The sequence below is a fragment of the Lissotriton helveticus genome, chromosome 7, assembly GCF_964261635.1.
Source record: "Lissotriton helveticus chromosome 7, aLisHel1.1, whole genome shotgun sequence".
Classification (NCBI taxonomy): domain Eukaryota; kingdom Metazoa; phylum Chordata; class Amphibia; order Caudata; family Salamandridae; genus Lissotriton; species Lissotriton helveticus.
In genome coordinates, this window is record NC_136068.1 from 642,130,705 (window position 1) to 642,150,077 (window position 19,373).

At 49.4% G+C, this 19,373-nt stretch overlaps 1 protein-coding gene across 3 annotated transcripts in view; it reads left to right on the plus strand.

Annotated features, from left to right (window-relative positions):
- The window catches only part of LOC144768886 (dynein regulatory complex protein 11-like), a 743,718-nt gene that overhangs the window by 317,071 nt on the left and 407,274 nt on the right, over positions 1-19,373 (plus strand). For all 3 annotated transcript variants that reach the window (XM_078652900.1, XM_078652898.1, XM_078652899.1), the window contains one exon: positions 12,985-13,067. In XM_078652900.1, the coding sequence (XP_078509026.1) occupies positions 12,985-13,067 (83 nt within the window). The remainder of the gene's footprint in view (positions 1-12,984; positions 13,068-19,373) is intronic.

Consider the following 19,373-nt stretch of genomic DNA (forward strand, 5'->3'; position numbering starts at 1 on the left):
ACAGCAAGTACTCTTGTGCCCAGACACTCTCTTGCTCTCCTGTTTTATAATGCTGACACTCCTATTTCTTTTTCCTGCTGCTTTTCTCTTGAACATATTACATTTTGCTTAATGCATTTGTGATTTAATAGTGCAGATGTTTCTATGACCTCTGATTACAGCTCGCATTGGATAATACTGATCTTTGTAAGGCCTCTTGTTACAACTGTCCCTAGATAATCATAAGCCTTATGTCCTATTTTCTCTCCGTTTATGATGCTGACCCTACTGTGCTATTTTACTCTTACTGTAACTGTCTACTCATAGCCTTTTTTGTCATCTCCTGTTTACCTCCCTCTCTCTTTCTATTTGTTCCTTCGTCTCTCTTTCTCTCTCGTGCTCTCTCTCACACACACAGACATCAACTTCTCTTTCAAACACTCACACACATCTACTCGCACACACACACAATTCTGTGCACCTTACTTTTGCATGCTTCCTTGCATTTCCTGGTTCCCATGGGTAATACCAATCCTTCTGATGGATACTTTGACCTGCAGACTTAGAATATCCTGAGGTGCCAGACTGGATTCGAAAACCTTTACACTGCAGTACTTCCGAGCACTGATAGGTGGCTATGAGCAGCGCTGCATTCACTTCATCTGTCTGGAAGTGATGAGCAGAGCACCACTCTTGTACTGTGACATCAATTCCTTTCTTTGTGTACCTTCAACCATGGATCTAGATCTCTGCTCCCCTTTTTCCTTGTCGGTTTCACAAGATTTCTTCTAACAGATCTTCAACTAGTGTGTAAGTGAACTATGTCCCCTCCTAAAACTATAGGTTTTAAACCTTGATAGAATTGTTGTTGACAAATTTCTCTGACTGACCTGCATACCATATGCCTTTGTTGTTTGGGCTGAGGACATGACTCCAAGTCGGGTGAGAAATATGTCCTCATGAATTCAAAGGTGATCCGAGAATGTGAAGCAAAGCTGTATGTCACCGAAAACCAGAAGAAACCACACAACACCTGCTTCTTTTCGAAGTCGAGAGCATGGACTCTTTGGGTAAGTTCATATTGAAGGTAAAGAGGAAACACAAGAGAGCCAAGCAGGACTCCCTATCCTGCCACTCTCGCCAGAGAATTTGTGAGGGTGACTCGCTCCTGGTCCACCGAGGAGCCTATTCCACAATTAGTCATGATGCATCTAAGTTCCGTGTCATTGGCGATATTGCAACAAATGAAGGCCCTTATGGAGGCCGTGTTGCACCCATCTTCCGGTTCCCATTGGCACATCTTCAGGCCCAAGGATCAAATGCACCTCCAGTGTGGTTACCGCCAATGAATCCATTCTCAGTGCCACAATCTGTCCCATTCCCTTCAACTGTGGCCACAACGTCAACCCTTTACTTATACCGGAGTCTGACTCTGAACCAAACTCGAATCAGTTACTACTGTAGTTGCATATTGATTTCACTGTGATGCATTTGGTCTACATGCAGGCAGATTCAGACCGAACACTCCCTCTACCGCAGAGCTGCCATCACGTTTTCCATCAGCATTTTGACTCCGACTCAAATGAAAGCCAACCACCCCTTCGAGATCATAGCGGAGATGACGGTGATTATTTTCCCCATATTATGATGACGATAGCCTATACATGGCCCGTGGGTTCAATACTTCCCCTGAGACTGGGTTTATTCCCTTCAAGACCACCAGCAGAAAAAAATGCTTCCTTTACTGTGGTGATTAGACGTTCAGCTGCAACTCTCCTCTATGGAGATTAAATTTAATGTACTTACAGACATTTTGCAGCCTGGGCAGGACACATCTGAGCCTCTACTACCATTTAATGACGCTCTAATCGGCACATCTGAAAGAAACAGGTTAGTGTTAGATTCCTTCATTTAGAATATCCCCAGGCTTCAGACTGTATCCGGAAAGTTTTTGTCAGCAGAACCCCTGCGCGTTGCTAGGCGTCGTCTGCGGCTCCGCGTCCGTCGTCGTGATCGCCGGGATGACATCGTTGGAGTACTTAGACGCCGCCCTTGCGCGCTGACGTCAGTTCTTCTTTTCCGCGCCAGCAAGCGCAGATCCGGGAAGAGCAGTACTCTAGTCATTTTTTTACTAACTTTTGTGATCTCTTTTGATCGCTTTTCGAGTCGACTTTCGACTCGCGGTGCCGATAGGGATGCCTGGTTTTAAACCTTGCGAGGCATGTCACCGCCTGATGTCGGTGACCGACCCCCATCGTCGGTGCCTTTACTGCCTCGGGGCCGACAAGATGCCAAGTCGTGCCCCACTGCCGGGCCTTGACCTCGAAGGCTAGACGGGAGTGGGCCCGTAAGCTGCTCGAGCTCCGCTCGAGGCCCCGGACGAGGAGGAAGTCGAGGGACCGGTCGCGGACCCGCAATCATTGCCGCTCGACGAGTCGCCACCACTCGTCGAGCTCCAAGTCCTCAGGTAAGTCCAGGCATTCGAAAAAGAAGACGAAGAGGCATCATCGCTCATATGACTCCCCCCGACGCTCGTGCGACGCGGCCGGGGGTTCGGCCGACACCGCCCATGCGGCTCCGTCGGAGCCGCGTCCAGCTCCATACCCGCCGGTCCTTGGGCTGCACGTGACGCCGGAGGAGATCAGTGCTTACCTCATGGCAATGAGGTCGCACTTCCCTCCGTCGGACCTGCCGAGGCGCCTTCGGGTCGTCGACTCCGGTCCCAATGCCGGAGGGCCCCGCAAGATCCAGGCCTGGATCCGGGTCGTCGCCAGTCGACCTTACGACTCCTCCGCTGGTGCCGACCCCGAGGGTATCGCTCCCGGAGCTGTCCCCGGACGGCGTGACCCCAGTTTCAGCCCCAGTCTGGGTTCGGCATCGGACCTGCGCCGCTCGGCGCCGTGTCCGGCGTTGATGGGTTAGGCCTTCACCTACGACCCGGCTCCATCATTTTTGCCTGCTTATCAGGAGATGGCTAATGAGGGGGACAGGGAGGGGTCTGAGGACCCTCTGGCACAGGACTGGGCAGAAGAGCTGGGGGAGGCCAGTGGTCTGGACACTTCGCCCGACACTGGATTTGTCTCTCCTCCATCCGTGGCTTCGGAGGAGGGGGCTGCTTACAGCGTGGTGTTGAACAGGGCGGCCAAGGCTTTGGCTCTTGAGCTCCCTGTCGCGGCCATGAGGACTAACCTCCTCACTGAGGTGCTCAAACCGCAGGCAAGCTCCTTGGAGCCTCTGCTGCCGTTTTACGAAGCCCTCACCGACGTTCTGATGGGCACCTGGATCAAGCCCTCCACAAGCCTCCCTGTGGATTGGAACGTCGCCCGACGCCACCGCCGGGCTCCGGGGCGACCCCTGCTTTCTGTCCGTTCACCCCACCCCCGAGAGCCTGGTCATCCAGGCCTCTACGTCCCAGACCGCATTCCCGACCGCTCCTCCGGATCAGGAATCCAAAAGGTATGATCAGTTTGGGAAGAAACTGTTCTCCTCCCTGAGTTTGGGGCTACGGTCTGTCAACGCTGCCTGCCTTTTGGGCCGTTACACCCACTCTCTGTGGGATACGGTTGCGGTGGTGCTGCCACAGTGCCCGGAGGAGGCCCGGACACGGCTCGCCCAAGCCCTGGCGGAAGGGCAGGATGCAGCACGCTACTCGATCCGATGTGGACTTGACACCACGGACTCGCTGGGTAGAGCGATTGCAACGACAGTGGTGGTGCGCCGCCATGCCTGGCTGAGGTCCGCCAACTTTTCAAGGGATGTCCAGGCCACTCTCATTGACATGCCCTTCGATGGCCTTCGCCTCCTTGGCGACAAAGCGGACAGTGCGCTGGAGCGTTTCAAGGACTCCAGGGCTAAGGCCAAGTCCTTGGGCCTAGGCCTACACCAGCAAACTTCAGCTTTTCACCCCTTTCGTGGCCAAGGAAGGGGTGCCCCCACACGTCCAGCCAGCCACAGGCCACAGAGCCAGTCTCAACGCGGTCGCAGACGTGGTTACCGCCGTGGCGGTGCCGGGGAACAACGGCAGGGTCAGTCCACATCCGCTCCGCTCCCGCAGCATCTGCCTCTAAGCCTTTCTAGTCCGGCATTTCAGGCCCATTCGACGCCAGTGGGGGGCAGGGTTTGCCATCACCTCCTTCACTGGCGTACCATCACGTCGGACAGGTGGGTGCTGCAAATCGTTTGAAGGGGCTACTTCCTCCCCTTCGAGGCGACCCCTCCAGCCATGCCACTGCAGTACCACCGCATGTCGGGGATCACTTGCAACTTCTGCAGGAGGAAGTTACGGCTCTCTTGGCCAAGGGGGCCATCGAGCACGTTCCTGGACCAAAAGTAGGACGTGGTTGCTATTCCCACTACTTTCTGGTACCCAAGAAGGGCAAAGGAGGCCTACGCCCAATCTTGAACCTACAGAGCATCAACGGCGTCCTCCGGAAGGAGAAGTTCAAGATGCTGACTTTGGCTCAGGTCCTAGCTGCCCTGGACCCAGAAGACTGGATAGTAGCATTGGACTTGCAGGATGCATATTTCCACATCCCCGTCCTGCCGACCCACCGGCGCTACCTGCGGTTCACAGTAGGCCACAAGTACTTTCAGTTTGCCCTGCTCCCCTTCGGCCTTAACAGCGCCCCTCAGGTGTTCACGAAAGTGATGGCGGTGGTCACAGCTCATCTGCGCAGATCAGGGGTTTCAGTCTTTCCCTATCTCGACGATTGGTTGTTGAAGGCGGGTTTCCCCAAACAGTCGTCTTCCACCTCCAGACTACATTCCGACCTCCTGCACTTGCTGGGGTTCTCCTTCAACTTGCCGAAGTCACACCTGTGCCCCTCTCAGAAGCTCCTTTTCATCGGAGCGGATCTGGACTCGGCGCAGTTTCGGGCTTATCCCCCAGAGCAGCGGGTTCGGGATATTCAGGCTCTGATTCCGATCTTTCAGCCTTTATCCTGAGTCTCGGTCAGGTTGACGCTGCGGGTCCTGGGGCTGATGGCCTCCTGCATTCTTCTGGTGCTTCACGCCAGGCGGCGGATGTGGGACCTGAAGTTTCAGTGTTCACAGCATCAGGGCAACCTGTCCAACCACGTCCTGATCTCGAGGGCACTGCGAGTCAGTTTCAGTGGTGGCTCACGAACCGCAATTGGGTCAGGGGCAGATCTCTCTCCCTACCCCAACCGGAGCACGTAGTGGTGACAGAAGCGTCCCTCCTGGAATGGGGGGGGGGCCCTTGGGAGAAAGGGAGATCAGAGGCCTCTGGTCTCCGGAGGAGTCCCGGCTCCATATCAACCTTCTGGAGCTGCGGGCAATCCGACTTGCACTGAAGTCATTTCTTCCCTCTGTCCGGGGAAGTGTAGTGCAGGTGTTCACGGACAACACCACCGCCATGTGGTACAGCAACAAACAGGGCGGGGTGGGGTCGTGGACCTTTGCCAGGAGGCTCTGCACCTGTGGCAATGGCTGGAACACCAGGGCGTCACCCTGGTGGTTTAACACATGGCAGGTTCCCTTTATGCCAGGGCGGACGAACTCAGCCGCCGGTGCATGATGGATCACGATTGGCGTCTGAACTCGGACGTGGCGCAAGGTCTCTTTCAGCAGTGGGGAGAGCCTTGGTTAGATCTGTTCGCCACCGAAGAGAATGCGCAATGTCATCAGTTCTGCACATTGGAATTTCCAAGGCGGCACTCGCTCGGCGACGCTTTCCGCCGCGAGTGGAGCTGCGGTCTGTTGTACGCCTTTCCGCCTATACCACTTCTGCCGAGAGTGCTGAAGAAGATCAGGCGAGACCGGGCCCAAGTCATCCTTGTAGCTCCGGACTGGGCACGAAGATACTGGTATCCCGAGCTACTCAGCATGTCAGTCAATCCCCCGATTCGTCTGCCTCTTCAGGAGGACCTTCTGTCGCAGCAGCCGGGGACGGTCCTCCACCCGAACCTGTCCAGTCTCCACCTACCTGCGTGGAGATTGAGTGGCGGCAGTTGAGGCCATTTGACTTGCCTCCTGAAGTTTGCAAATTGATTCTGGCAGCCAGGCGTCCCTCCACAAAAACAGTATACGCCTGCCGGTGGAACAAATTTGTGGCATGGTGCTGTGGATCCACTCTCTGCCCCCCTTTCAGAGGTTCTCCTCTTCCTTCTTTCTCTTGCCCAGCAAGGCTCTGGTCTGGGCACTATCAATGGCTACCTCTCGCCATTTCAGCCTTCTTAAGGCTTCCTGATCAGCCTTCTCTTTTCAAGTCCCCTGTTGTAACTAGATTCTTGAAAAGCATCACACATGTGTTCCCTCCTGTTCCCTTCTTGATGCCTCAGTGGGACTTGAGTCTTGTTCTAACGTATCTGATGTGCGCTCCTTTTGAGCCACTTCATAACTGTTCTCTTCATCTTCTGGCTCTTAAGACTGCATTCCTGGTTGCCATCACCTTTGCCAGGAGAGTGAGTGAGCTCCAGGCTCTATCTTCTAAACCTCCTTTCCTCTCTGTCCATCCGGACAAGGTTGTTTAAGGACTCGTCCTTCTTTCCTACCTAATGTGGTCACATCCTTTCATATCGGGCAGTCCGTCACCTTACCCACCTTCTATCCGCCTCCGCATCCCTCAAAAGAGGAAAGGAGGCTCCACCGTCTGGACCCAAAACGTGCGCTCTCATTCTCTCTGGACCGCACACGCCAGTTCCGGGTGGACGACCAGCTCTTTGTTGGTTACGTGGGCGCAAAGAAGGGACGGGCGGTGCACAAGTAGACCATCTTTCGGTGGGTCATCTTGTGCATCAAGGTTTGCTATTCCTTGGCGAAAAAGGAGCCTCCTGTTGGGCTGCACGCCCATTGCACTCGGGCCACTGCAGCTACTACTGCCCTGGGTCGGGGAGTCCCCTTACAGGACATCTGCCAGGCAGCTACGTGGGCCTCTCTGCACACGTTTGCAAGAGACTACTGCCTGGACACCAAGTCCGGAGAGATGGCTTTTTCGGCCGTTCCGTTCTCCAGGACTTTCTGGTGTGATCTTGGTTCGCAGACCTACTACCGGGGTTGGTATTGCTGAGATATCTATTCTAAGGTAAGGAATCTAACACTAACCTGTTTCTTTCAGATGCACAAGTTACTTACATTCGGTAACTATATATCTGTAAGAAACAGTAGTTAGTGTTAGATTCCTTACCGCCCCACCCATCCTCCCTGTTCTGCAAACTGATATCTAGGGTTAAGGACATCCCTTTCAGGGCCCTAGTTTCATGGCACCAGTGTCGGTTTCTATCATGGCTCTGCGTTCCTGGTGCGGAAGCTATGTACAGAACTGATGTCAGTGCACGAGGGCGGCGTCTAATTACTCCGATTACGTCATCCCGGTGATCACAACGCCGACGACTGACGGGGAGCAGCAGACGACGCCTAGCGACGCATAGGGGTACTGCTGACAAAAGCTTTCCGGATCCAGTCTGACGCCTGGGGATATTCTAAGGTAAGGAATCTAACACTAACTACTGTTTCTTACAGATATATTGTTACCGAAGGTAAGTAACTTGTGCATTAATGGCAGCTGATTTAAGCCCTGTTCTTGCCCACCGATGAAAAGGAGGTAGGCAGATACACAGACTGGTGCCAGATGACCTTGATTTTTTGACTCAGTATCCTACTCCAGAAGATCTAGGTATTTGGGAAATGGCTGTTTCCATTGACCAACCTGGCTTTAAGGTCAGTCATTGCCAGTTGCCAGCTCGGGAGTTACACACACCCTCTGAGGCACAGTCGCTGGTAGCCTCTCAGGAGTTTTGCGACTCTTTGACTCAAATCATTCAGGATGTCAGGATGTAGCTAAATATGTAATCCGTTCTGGTCTAGACACCACTAATTGCTTGGGGTTAGCATTTATAGTATGTTACTCCATTGCCATTCATGGATGAGGTTCATAAAAAAAACTCTCTGGAGATGATCAGGCCCCTCTTATGGATAAGCCTGTCGAAAGATCTCTCCTTTTTGGTAAGAAGGCTGATTCCACCTTGAAAAGCTTCAAGAGAGCTGGACCACAGTGTGTTCTCTGGGTCTTTTAATCCCCGCCAAACACTTCCCTCAACAAATACAACCCTTTTGGGGCTACTTGCAAGATCTGGCATACAGACAATGCCAGATGACCCTGCAAAAGTCAACCCAGCCTTTTTTTGGACATGAGTAGAGATCAAGCAGGCAACATGCAGGTCCCCAGGGAAACAGATCTTCCCAGTCCCCCTCCTGTGGGGCATCAGCTTCCAAGTCGCTTTAGCTTGCCTTTAGAGGGACAGAACCACCCTCTAGGAGGACGAATGCACACTTTATCCAAGGTTGGCAAAGATGGGTCCTTCAGACCATTCAATAGTGTTATGCTCTACCATTCCTTTCCGAGCTGCTGTTTCTTCCACCCACATCAGAATGGCTTTTAAAATAGCCCCAGCCATTTTGTTACAGGAGGTGCAGGCTCTTTTGTAAATAAAAAATAAAAAATGCCAGCATTTGTAAAGCGCACAGCTACCTCTAACGGAAGTGTCCCGGCGCTGTCCGTATACCGCTTAGGAACCCTTCCTGGCTTTTCTCTGTGAAATTTCCACTCCTGGGCACCCCCAAGGTGAAGCCAGGCATCCCAGCGCTGTTGGGGCCGTTATGGAGATTAAGCAAGCTATTGCCCAGAGTTGCAGAGTGGGACCCATGATTAGAATAGGCACCGAGGCGAGAATTATCATGTCAGAGGAAATTGAGCCCAAGTCCCTCCGAGGCGGGTATTGAACCCTGGTCCCGGACCAGACCTCTGCATCAGGGTCTGCCGCTCTAATCATTTGAGCCACACTTCTCCACAGAGAAGTGTGTCCAAATGTGCATAGAAAGGGTATGAGCCTCAAAAATAGGGGCTGGTTGTTATTCCTGCTATTTCCTTGTGCCGAAGGATGGAGGCCTTTGTCCCACTGTTGATCTCCACCCTCTGGACGCCTTCCAATGGAAGGTCAGATTCAAGATGCTCACACTTTAACACATATATTTCTCAAGTTACTTTCTTCGAGCTGATGCACAGCTGCTCGTTGTGTCTACTTACTCTGAAGACTGTGTTTCTTTTTGCATATCCTTCAGCTCATCACATAAGTGAGCTTCAGGCTTTCTTGTGGTAGTATTCCCTCAACAACATTTTCCCAGACAAACAAGTGTTGAGGATCAAAGGAGCCTGTATGGCAAAAGTAGTGACTCCTTTTTACGCAGGGTAATTCATCACTTTCCCAATATTTTTTGCTCCGCTCACATCTAAAAGTAGGAGGAGAGACTTCATCATGTTGACCCCAAGAAAGCCATGAGCTTTCACATCAATCAAGAGCTCATTCCACCAAAGCCAAGGCTGCTATTACTAAGTTGGCATCCCGAGTGTCTGTTCTTTGCCTTTGTCAGGCTGCAATGTTGGAATCAGTATACACATTCGTGGAGAACTACTGCCTTGACGACCAGAGGAATGGGAAGATAAATTTGTCTGTTCGATCTTGCAGGGCTTTTTGTTCTGAGCTGATTCTACCTTCTAAAGGGAGGTACTGCTTTGGTATCTATTCTAGAGGTAAGGAATCTGCGGTTGGAAGTATCCATCAGAAGAACAAGTTACCTATCTTCGATAATAATCCCTCTGATGGATTCTTCTCCTAACTGCAGACTCATCGCTGCCCTCTTGTATGACTGTTCTGTATGATGATCTCTTTTTTCTTCTAAAAAAGTTCCTAAGCTTGAGATCTGTAAACTAGTACTGGTAGGTCAGAAGGCTCAGCTAGAATCAAGAAAGGAACTGACGTCAGCGTTTAGTGGTGGTGCATGTATGCAGCTCCGTTTGTCATTTCCGTATGGAATGATGTAAACATAGAGCCACATGGTGCCCCCTACCTACGCCCAGGAGCACTGCTTTGGAAAAGTTTCCAGATTGAGTCTGGTGCCTGGGAATATTCTAAAGGTGAGGAATCTGCAGTTAGATAGATAGGGTCCAATAGAAAGAGCGTTACCAATAGCAAGTTGTTAGTCTGTGTCTCCTTCCATTTGCTCTCCTAAAGGATTATTCTGATTGATCACTCTCCTCTTATTGCGTTTTTTGCTGGAAGACTTTGACCTTTTCCTATCTTTTTTCTGCTGCTCTTCAGTTGAATAATGCTGATCATTATAGGTATGCACTATCCTGGTTGCCTCTTTATTTAATACTGCTCCTTTCATCCATGCCTGTAGTTACCTCTTGCTGGTTCTGCCTTGTCAGTCAATCTTGCTTTATTTAGACCGAAGATTAAAGAAATGAGGGGCACTTTATCTCTAATGGATTCTGTGAAGAGTGGTGAGAAGCACTGTATTCTGTTTGCCTATGTTTGATGCATTTTTTCACTCCCTATAGTCGGCTGATGGGTTCTAGACCAGGGGCATAGAGAACCCCCACTTAAGCAACTTAAGTGAGGCAAGAGCTGCGAATGGGTGCCATGGTTTGTTGAAATAGGTCACAGTAAACATTAATAATTAGCTATTTATGAGCCTTCCCTGTCTACAGAGCTGCTATTAGTTAGGCTATAAATGACGAGAGGTGTGGGAGGTAGGCAGAAATGAGCAGCAAAGGAAAGAGTGAAATAAAAACATGAAATCACAAAAATAGTATAAACACAGAACAAATAGAGAAAGTAAGCATGAGAGAATGGTAAGACAGAAACAGTAATGAATAACTACAAAAGATGGGTACACAGGAGGAGGAAAGAATGAGAGGATAAAGGAAGAATGGAAGGAAAGGTAAAAGGAAATAAGGAAGAAAAGGTGAAAGGCGGATGGTAGGATAAAAAGATTGACAGATGAAAGGATGAGAGGATTGATAAAAGAGCAGAAGGATTGATAGGTTATAGGGTGAATGGGTGGAACGTTAAGGAATGGAAAGCCGTGGAAAACTGAAAGTATGGATGGATGAAAGTATGGATAGATGGATATCCGAAGGGATTGATGAGTGGATGCGTGAAATGATGAATGTATATATGGAAGGATGGATTATTAAACGGAGAGAAGTAACTCTCCTAAAGAGAGTAGGGTTAGCTTGCATCATGTATTCAGTGTGAGTAGACTGCAAAATTGATGGTTGTAATGCTGAACAATGTCAAACAGTCAATCCCCCGTCAGAGATCTGGGCCTAAATCAATCATTTTTCGCTCACTATGCCATTCCAGTATAGACCCAGCCATCTGTAAATCAGTCTTAACCCTACTCCCCATGGAAACAGTCCAGCCCGAACTGCCAGGCCATGTCCTCCCTAGACATCAGATAAGCATCCTAGGATAGGTTTCGAGGTATCCCTCCTCATCAATCAGGTTAGCTTGAATCCAGTGGCCTAGCAAGCACTGGACTCACGTCTGGCCATACCCGTCCCACTTAGGGTGGCAAATGCAAAATTAACAGTTGATGGACAGATGCTGAACAATGTCAAACAGTCACCCCAGTCAGAGATCAGGGCCTAAACCCATCTTTTTTTGCTCACCCCGCCATTGCAGATTTGTACTAGCCGTATGTAAATCTGTCTGGTCCCTGTTCCTCGTGGAAACAGTCAAGCCCATACTGCCAGGTCAGGTCATCTATGGAACGTAAACATGCATCCTGGGTCCAGTATTGGGGTATCACCCTTCATCAGCCAGGATAGCTTGAATACAGTAGTATGGCGAGCACGGGGGTCAGAGGACCTGGCCTGGCAGCAAACAGAATGTGGATTTAGGCTTTAGGCCCAGATCTCTGACTGGTGGGGAGTGTTTGACATTGTTCAGCATTCCATCCTTCAATAGTTTTTTGTTGTTTTTGCATTGCTCAGTGTGAGTTAGAGGCATAGTTTAAGTGTTTTTTTTTTTAATTTTCTGGCCACTCCCTTGTTCTGGACACTACAGTGCTTTATTCATTGGTTAGGTCATTTCAACACTTTGCCACTGACTCACTTTCCCCATTTTGCATCGGTTCCTTAATACCGTCCCCATTAGTCTCTAATGTTAATTTCCTTTGATTGTGTTGACTCCTGTAACCCAGTTGGCATGAAATCCTCCCCATTTCGCATTGATTCTTTCTGCAAAATTCATTTAGTTTTGACTTCTCCTTTCTACTGGCTCTTTATATTCTCAAAGCATTATCTCTCGTCTTGGGTTCTTGTGTCCTCCAACACCACCCTTCTTTCCACCCCAAAGATTTTAAGGCTATGGCAACGCTAAATGTCCATAGGAATTCTGGTACATTCTATACTTTGTCCAACAAATTATAGCTATTTGACTTTATCGGCATGGCCAGATTTAACCTTGAAAGACCAGTCTCTACCCTCCCTCCTCCCTTTCAGGCTACTGCGATGATTTCTGGTGCCCACCTAGAAGTCATATTTTGAACCCTTCTTCCTGAGAAAGAGTTGATATTTGATGACCCTATGGGCTATTAGGTGGTCCCTAGTAGTGACACTGTAGTCATCTGCCTGGATTCCTCTCATTATAGAAACAGTTTCACTGCCTCAGTCTACTGCATCTGAAGTTAACCCTTGCCTCCTACTGCAGTACTTGGATGTCCAACGGTTTCAAGCGATCATAGTGACTTTACGTTTGCATGCTTATTCTTGTACCATACTCTGGCCTCGTGCCCTGACCCCATGTCTGTTTGCTGCTGCTTTGTATACATGTAAGGAATGCTTGCCTTCAGGCTTATGCAACAGAATTCCATATGCTCTTCAAAAGTCACACTACCTCGTGAGGCACACAGCACCCCATGGGTTTTTGCTGTGTAGTGTCATGGGGCATAATTTAAAATCCAGCAATGGTAAAATATTCTTTATACTTTGAGTAGAATGGGATTTCTGCCATGACCTGCTCTCAGATACAGTTATATGCATAAACGCCATTTCCTGGTTTTCTTTGAGAAATAATACTTCAGGCTCTCTCATATTTTTTTATTTATGGTCTGACTCCTTCTTGGGTAGGTTTAGTTGCAAGTTTTCAACCCCTGGTTCTTCAATTTGTTTTAATTTTTAACATGTCTCTCATTTCTCAGCACCCTGGATTCCCTGTACGAGGAGCTGGTACTTCAAGGAATTTTAAAGCCTGCCCAGGAGGTGAAACTTACAGATTTTGTAGGTGAGCTCAGGTTATTCTGGCATGATTGAGGAATATTGGGTATTCCTCTAAATGTTTCAAGATAAGTGATATGCATACTTGTTAATGAATTCTTCATAGTGATGGGTTGACGGTGTCCTTGCTCTAGGACACATGGTTATGCCTAAACAGAATTTTGAGAAAAATAATATGCCGTAATCCAAGCCACCACCATTATCACCAGCATCATGCTATTACAACTACTACCCCTGTCACCACCACTGTTACCACTCTTTCACTACCTTTGCTATCACCATCACATCCATCTCTCCTACTGCCATCATCGCAGCTATCACTTCGTCATTGTCATCATGACTCCTCCACCATGACAACCACTATCACATTGCTATCACAGCATCACCACTAATAACACTATCACCAACATGAACACTTCTTTCATTATCAGTAAATCCTTACTGCCACCACTGTCAAAACCACAACCACCATCACATCCATTATCACCACCACACTTACTATCATCATCAACACTACTACTGACATGAACACCACTACTTGCACCATCAAGACATCAATCACCACCATCATCTCGACTATGACCTGTCACAACCACTACTACTTCCCCTACTATTCCCACCAACTTCACAGAATCACCACTGCTATTACCCCCGTCATCAACATAAGTACCTGTAGCACTTTTAATGCTGAAATACTATATTTGTCCAGCATCACCACAAACAGATTTTCAACACAATCACTACCACTATTGTCACTACTGGTACCACAGTCTCCTCCACCAACACTATCATCTCCACAACTACTACCATCACCACCATTATGACCAACACTATTATCACCATCACCACTACTGCCACAATCATGACTATCACCATCACTACTTTCACCACCATGACCACCACTCTGACTGCAACCACCACCGCTATCACATATCCAATATCAAAACTACAATCAACACCACTGTTTCAATGACCTCTACTTTCACAGCCTCCACTACTGTGAACAGTACCACCCTTGTCCCCACCACCATACCCACTGTCTCCACATCATCACTACTACCCATGTCACCACCATCACCACTACTAACATCCTCATCAGTGCCATCAACACCGCCATTTGAAACATCTTAACTTCTAACACCACTGTGAGAAATTGTGTTGGTGGTGAAGGAGGGTGTGAGCCCTTTACTAGGGACTAGCAAGTAAATTAAATGTGCAAAATGGGCGTAAGCCAGTTTCACCATGTTTTAAAAAAAAAAACTTTTTATTTCTTTTCTTGTAAATCATACATTTTACAAACATACGACAAAAACATGCAGTACAGTATCCCACAGCGTTAAAGTATATCTTTGTAATTTGATCCTGTTCCAAACTATACATTCGTATAATAACTGAGACCCCCCAGTCTTTATGTTGTCTCGGGGCACTAGACCTCCTCTGACTCCGATTCACTATCTTCTTGGTCTGATAGAGGATCATAAGGCTCACCCCGTACTTATTCCACGCCCCCCACAATTCAATTTTTTAGGGCAACCCCTGTTACGATATATCACTCTCTCCGCAATCATGGCTGCATCCATGTCCCTGCTCCATGCCACTAGGGTTGGTACCTCCATCCCCCCCATCTCTGTGCTATATTTCTTCTGGCAATCATCATGCCCAGTGTAACCCAGCATTGCCCGATGCGCGTGAGGTCGTTAGACTCCCAGATATTTAATAAGCAGCGCTTAGGTTCCGGTAGTAGTGAGACCCCCTCTACCTGTGAAATGGTCCGCATCACTTTAGCCCAGTATTGGGCTATCCTGGGGCTGTCCCATAAGGTATGGTAAAAGCTACCCTCTTCTCCACAGCCCCTCAGGCAATAGGGATGCTCCACCCTCCCTATCTTATGCAGGTGTGTCTAGTGTAATAGGAGCTATGTAGTATGCGTAATTGCACCAGCCTAAGTCTCGAGGGTATACCCATCTCCCTCGGGGATTCTAGCGCCTCCTGCCACTCTGTGTCATTCATGTCGCCAAGATCATGGGTCCATTTATCCCTTAGGGGTCCCATTGGGTCAGGTAGGTTATTTATGAGTTTGCGGTAGGTGAGAGATGTCGCCCTCTTCGGCATGTAGTCCGTTAAGAGTCTGTCTTCCAACGGGGACGCTTCCGGGACCTTCAAACCTGCCGGTAGCACTGCCATTAGGGCATGCCGTATTTGTGTGTACCTGAATCGTTCCGAGGGGGCCATCCCATATGTTTGTCGTAGCTGCTCGAAGGAGATCACCTCTCCTTTACTCCACTGGTCGCCTGCAGTCGATATCCCAATGGCGTCCCACTGGTCGAAACCCTTGCTTTGTCTGAGTTTACCCAGTCGTTTCGTGTCCCATAATGGTGCGAGTTGGGTTATAACGCCTCGCCATCCTAGTCTCGCCTGAGCCGCATGCCACAGACCAAGGGTATGCTGGAGTGGTCCAAACCGCATCCCCACCAATTTTCTTTCATAAAGTGGAGCCAACATATCCTCCATGCACAATTGTGCTCTATCTGCCTGCAGTGTCGGGTCTGAGCGTGGAAAGTGAACCCACTGGTTAATCACCTTCAGTTGCGCTGCCCAATAATAAAGTTGTACATCAGGGAGTGCTATTCCCCCATCATACCAGCTGCGTACCAGTTTTGTCTGTGCAATACGAGCCGGTTTATTGTTCCATAGTAATTTAGATACCTGCGCTGCAATCGCCCTGAAATAGGAGGGTGTTACTGTATATGGTGTGTTTTCGAGAATATATAAAAAGCGAGGCAGAGCCATCATTTTTAAAAGCGCTGCCTTCCCCAATAAGGTTATCGGCAGCGCCTCCCAGTGACGTACGTCTCGTTTGAGACGGTCGAGTAGCGGCTGAAGATTCTTGTCGTAAAAGATTCCCGGGTCGGTTGTGATGTGTATCCCTAGGTATTTAAACGAGTGTACCGTCACTTGCAGCAGGCATCTAGCAGGGAGACGCAGTGGTGGGCCGCGCAGTACGTACATGGTAGACTTTGACCAATTATTAGTGTATCCTGATGCCCGACCATATGCTGTATAAACATCTAGAAGGGCGTTGATGGAGCGCGCGGGGAAGGACAGATATAGCAGGATGTCGTTAGCATAAAGTGAGATGCGGTCTTCCCAAGTGTCCATCCACTTGAGACCTTTTATCGTTGGTTCCCACCTTACCCATGCCGCAAGCGGCTCCAGCACCAGGGCGAATAGTAGTGGCGAGAGAGGGTAGCCTTGGTGCGTACCTCTTTCCAGAGGAAAGTCCACCGACGTATGGCCGTTCGCGGCCACGTGTGCCATAAGTTTGGTATATAGCAGCCGGACCCAAGAGCAAAACTTCGGACCAAATCCCAAGTGGCGCAATGTTGCGAATAAAAAGGGCCAGTGCACCATATCGAATGCCATATGTGCATCCAAAGACAGCACCACCGCCGGCTCCTGTAAGTATGCTGAGCGTGCGAGTACTCCATGCAGCCTTCTAAGATTCATCGCTGTACTCCTGCCCGGCATAAATCCGGACTGGTCTGGATGTATGAGGTTTGTCAGATGTGGTGTCAATCGGAGCGCTAGCATTTTCGCGAGTATTTTAGCTTCAGCGTTAATAAGAGAGATAGGCCTATACGAGGCACAGACATCTGCCGGTTTTCCGGGCTTTAAGATAGTCACTATGGTGGCCGTGCGTTGGTCCAGTGGCAGTTCCCCCGCCTGCAAACTGTCTGTGTACATGTTTAGCAAATGGGGCGCAATGGTATCTGTCATTTTTATATACAACTCAATCGACACACCGTTTGGCCCCACCGCTTTGCCCAGTTGAAGTGCCCGGATGGCTACCTGTATTTCTTCTACAGTCGGATCAGTCTCCAGCATCTGCGCTTCTTCTGGAGACAGCTTGGGCATGGCAAGGTCTTTTATTTAAGTCATGGCCTCATCTTCTGAAATGTCAGAGTTCGAGGCATATACTGCCTGGAAGTGCCGCGCCAGTGTTTGCACTATTATCCGTGGGTCCGTCGATGGACTGTCCCCCCCGGTGTCTAGCTGTGCTATCCATCTGTCGTCCTTTTCCCGTTTATCTAGCCATGCCAACAGTTTTCCTGCCTTGTCGCCAATTTCGTATATTTTGTGTCGCGTGGACCTTAATTGCTGTCTGGTTAGTTCTGTCAGATGCTCTTTATGACGTTGCTGTGCAAGATATACGGTATGGGCCGAGTCGTGGGTTGGGTCCTGATTGTGCTGTGCGTCCGCTATGGTCAATTCAGACTCTAGAGTTCGCAATTCCATTTGCCCCTCCCGCTTGTGCGCAGCTATGGACGCTAGAGCTTGTCCTCTGATTACTGTTTTAAAGGCTTCCCACAAAACAGTGGGGGAGGCAACTGATCCTTCATTTTCTTGAAAGTAATTTTTCATCCCTTTCCGGATTTCCTTCCTAATCTTGCGTATTTGGAGGTAGCCGTGGCGTATTGGGTAGATCCACCTCCGCTGCTGTTGGTGAGTGGTGTACGTGAGAATTAATGGGGAATGATCTGAGATACCCCGTGGTTTGATCTCTACATTGTCCACCTGTGGAAGGCCACCCGTCAATCCCAGAAAGTAATTTATTCTTGAAAGGCTATTATGCACATTAGAGTAGTAGGTGTATTGGCGTTCTCTGGGGTGGTATTTCCTCCATATATCTACCAATCCCAGCGCCTCAATGAAACTCTGTAACCTTGACACGTCGGTTGGAACCTGTCTTGGAGGAAATCTGTCCAGGGAGTCACTTGCCACCCCGTTGAGGTCCCCACCTAAAAGCAACTCACCAAACGGTAACCCCAGCAAGAACGCACTGAGATCTGGGAGGAATGTAAACTGAGATTATATTTAAGGGTCTCCCCTCCCATTGCGCTTGTATGGCAGCAAATCTTCCTGTGTTTTCAGACTTAACTTGTTTTATTATTAGGGGAAATTGCTTTTTTATCAATATGCCTACCCCTCTAGAGCTGGACGTGAATTCAGAGTGCATCACAATTTTTATACCCCCATCTATCCATTGCTTTTGTGGACGTACCCACAAGATGTGTCTCTTGCAGCAATATTACTGCTGGGCTTTCTTTTTTAATATATTGTAGGACTAAACCGCGTTTGATCTTGTCACCCAGTCCACGTACGTTCCATGTGAGCACCCTGAGGGATGGTATCATTGTGGTGGGCCCTCCCGCTATGTCACTCTGAATTTCGTCCCCCATGGTGGTAACCAATCAGTCCAGTAGTCTCAGTGGTGTGTGACAAATTGGAACACCAGTGTGTTCCTGTGAACGCTAGCACTGCATACTCATCGTCGCACAAAACTAATACATACAATAAATTCAACGAACTAAGAAACAATCCCATCCCCTCCACCCCCCTCCCTGCCTCCCTGCCACGCGGACCCAAAACTGCCCGCCACCCCAACTTAGCAGAGTGCTTAAATCCCCGTTCCCAAAACTTTACTTGCATGTGCTGGGGTGGGAAGTCCGAGGAAGACCATTCAATCCCCTAGTCCCAGAGTCTTGATCTATCAACATTAGCATCACCGTCATTAAAGCAAGGTGAAGTTAACACTGTTACCGTGCTTGAGTGGGCCAAGAAAAGGCTAACTGAGTCTAACTGCCCCATATGGAGGCATCATTAGTGAAAAGTGTTCAATCTCCCGATTCTTTCTGCGATTGTTCCTCATCCACTCCCTCCTGCTCCACGGCCTCTGGGTCTCCCTCTCGTACTTGACGTCTTCGACCCTTCTGTGTCTTTCCAGGCTTACCTGCTGTCCGCCAACCCTCCAGCCAGGTAGTCGCTTCCTCCGGCGTATCGAAGAACCAGGTTTTGTCCTCAGCTATTACCCAGAGCCTCGCAGGGAAAAGCATGGAGTATGGCAGTGCGCGGGTTCTCAGCTCATTCTTGACCTCAAGGAAGCTTCTGCGACGTGACGAGACAGCCGCCATGTAATCTGGAAAGAATGAAATCTGAGAGTTCTGCACACGGATGGGTGGTGCCACTCTGGCCGTCTGGAGAATGGCATCTCGGTCGCGGAAATTGAAGATGCGGGCCAATACAGGACGCGGAGGGACCCCCGGTTTTGGTCTACCACCCGGCACTCTATGCGCCCTCTCCACCGAAAAGAATGCCGAGAGCCCCTTAGGCTGTAGGCGCGTTTTTATGAGGTCTTCGATTCCGGAAGGCCCGTAATGCGCACATTATTGCAACGGGAGCGACCTTCCTGATCATCCAGTTTCTCTGTCATACGCTTATTTTCTGTCTCTAAGCGTGCTACCTTCTTTATCAG